Below are 2050 nucleotides of genomic sequence, written 5' to 3'. Positions count from 1 at the left end.
GCCCGCCTCCACTCTGGCCCCTCAAGTCTCTACTGTCATGGCAGCGCTCTGCTGTCTCTCCCTGTCTGCGTAGGGCACTCTGGTTGGCTGCTGAGACAGCCAATCAGAGCACAAATAAAGCATTATGGACATACAGACAGACAGAGACTTAGGCTTTTATAATATTAAAATAATGCAAAGCTTTCTGAGATTAAAAATACCAGATACTACTGTTTCTAGTCTTAGACTCCATATTTAAATCTACTTATGGTTTGTGTTAGTCTATCAAATTGAGAGGCATATGCTATCTTTGATCTTTGTGCAGAACTCCCGTTGAGTTTAATGTGAGTTATGTGTGCAGAAAGAGGATAGAACAAGCCCCTTAGTTAACAAACAGCAAGCAGGCTGCTAGAGGAAAAAATCATATTTCCCTACAATAGTGTAGAAATTTATTGGGGACCCATCAAACACTTCTTCAAATTAAGAGGAGAGCCTGGGAAAGCAGTGAGCCTGATCTCCCCCCTCCCCCACTTGGAGCCTGCCTGCCTGAGCTGCGTGGGGGCCCGGTGCTTCCTCCATGGCTGCAGTGCCCCCACAGGACTGCCTGAATAGTAAGTGTGTATGTTATAAGCATGGTTACCAGTTAAAAAAAGAATACTAAAAAAGTTGGAAAGTATACCTTCCCATAAATCAGAACCCACTAAGTTCTCTCAGTTCTGACACCCAGATTCAATAGCCATTTCTGAAATTGTCTGCCACTAAGTCAATTAACATATTTCTTGGGCTCCTGGCAAATCTGTTGTTATGCCACCCTTCACATTCTGAAACTCCAAAATGCAATTTAATCCTTCTGCCAAGTTAAGGAAAGAGAAATTACACTTTTACTCTGGCAACCTGGAACATCATAAATTTTGGATGGCTTGGTTCAAACTGTGCCTTCCACCCACTTCCAGCTGGAAAATCTATAGGACTTACTGCATCCTGCCTTGTAGCTGAAACCAGGAGGAAGGAGGAATCCTTGCTGAGCAGCTGCTGCTAGAGTTCGTTGGTCTGGAGGGAATACTGGAATCATTAATGGAGGCAGCTGTCCTTGGACCTGCTGAACAAGAGAAGGAAAATCAAACCTGGGAATTCTTCTAGAGAATATACCTTTGTAGGTGTTCATTTGTTCATTTTTACATAGGTCCAACTAGAAGAAACTTTTCAGTGACTAGGTGTACCAGTAGCACCAACTATTCAGCCATATGTTAATCATTATATATTTCTTTTTAATTATTTCTTCTCCCCATAGATCATAATGCCTTACTTTTCCACAATTGCAGACTTATCCACCTTCTCCATACAGCCATAAGATATTCTACATCACACTGCTGCCAAATCACAATTGTGTGTAGTACCTTTCACCCGAATGATTATTCACAACTACTTTCTAATTAAGATGCATACATTAAGGTAGGAATGGCTATTTGTATATGCATACATTTATTATATATGTATGCACATATACATATTGTACAGACACATACATTTACTCCAAGACAGTCTGAACAAAAAACACCCCCCCGATGAAACACTTTGCTCACACATGAAGTGCAGCTATATTAGAAGTGTCAGCTATTTAACTTTGTACATCAACACTACACAACAGCATAAGGCAGGAAATGAAGAATATTATATTGCAAGTGAATATTGCAAGGGACTTAAGGCAGGCACAGATTAGTCATCTCAAACTGGAAATCAGCCATATTATAAGAGCTAGCACTTTCTCTTGCAAAGTTTTGTGAAAGTTTTTGATTATTACAAATGGTCAGGACATCATCTTTACATATGATGCAAAAAAGGAGCGAATCATTTGTTAGCTTAAGCCATCTAAATGGTTGGTCTTTCCAAAAAGTGTACCAAGAAGCAAAAAACTTGACACGGGAGATAACCCAATAGAGGAAGAGACACTTCCAGGAGAGGTCATCAAGGTTTACCACTGCATTGTAGAGCAGAGGTGTGTGCGAGTGAAAGAGATTATTCTAAATTATCAGGGATGTAGTTGTCATGGGCGATTTTAATTACCCAGACA

General features: G+C 40.3%; 1 protein-coding gene across 12 annotated transcripts in view; it reads right to left on the bottom strand.

Annotated features, from left to right (window-relative positions):
- Positions 1-2050, bottom strand: part of SOX5 (SRY-box 5) — a 671039-nt gene that overhangs the window by 145045 nt on the left and 523944 nt on the right. For 7 of the 12 annotated variants that reach the window (XM_019515645.1, XM_019515641.1, XM_019515634.1 and 4 more), the window contains one exon: positions 955-1078. In XM_019515645.1, the coding sequence (XP_019371190.1) occupies positions 955-1078 (124 nt within the window). The remainder of the gene's footprint in view (positions 1-954; positions 1079-2050) is intronic. The other 5 variants (XM_019515646.1, XM_019515635.1, XM_019515637.1 and 2 more) reach the window with 1 other exon arrangement.

This window comes from Gavialis gangeticus, unplaced genomic scaffold (genome assembly GCF_001723915.1).
Source record: "Gavialis gangeticus isolate Ggan-Ray unplaced genomic scaffold, GavGan_comp1, whole genome shotgun sequence".
Lineage (NCBI taxonomy): Eukaryota > Metazoa > Chordata > Crocodylia > Gavialidae > Gavialis > Gavialis gangeticus.
Note: the sequence above shows the minus strand (reverse complement) of the source record. Positions and strands in the feature narration are given on the sequence as shown.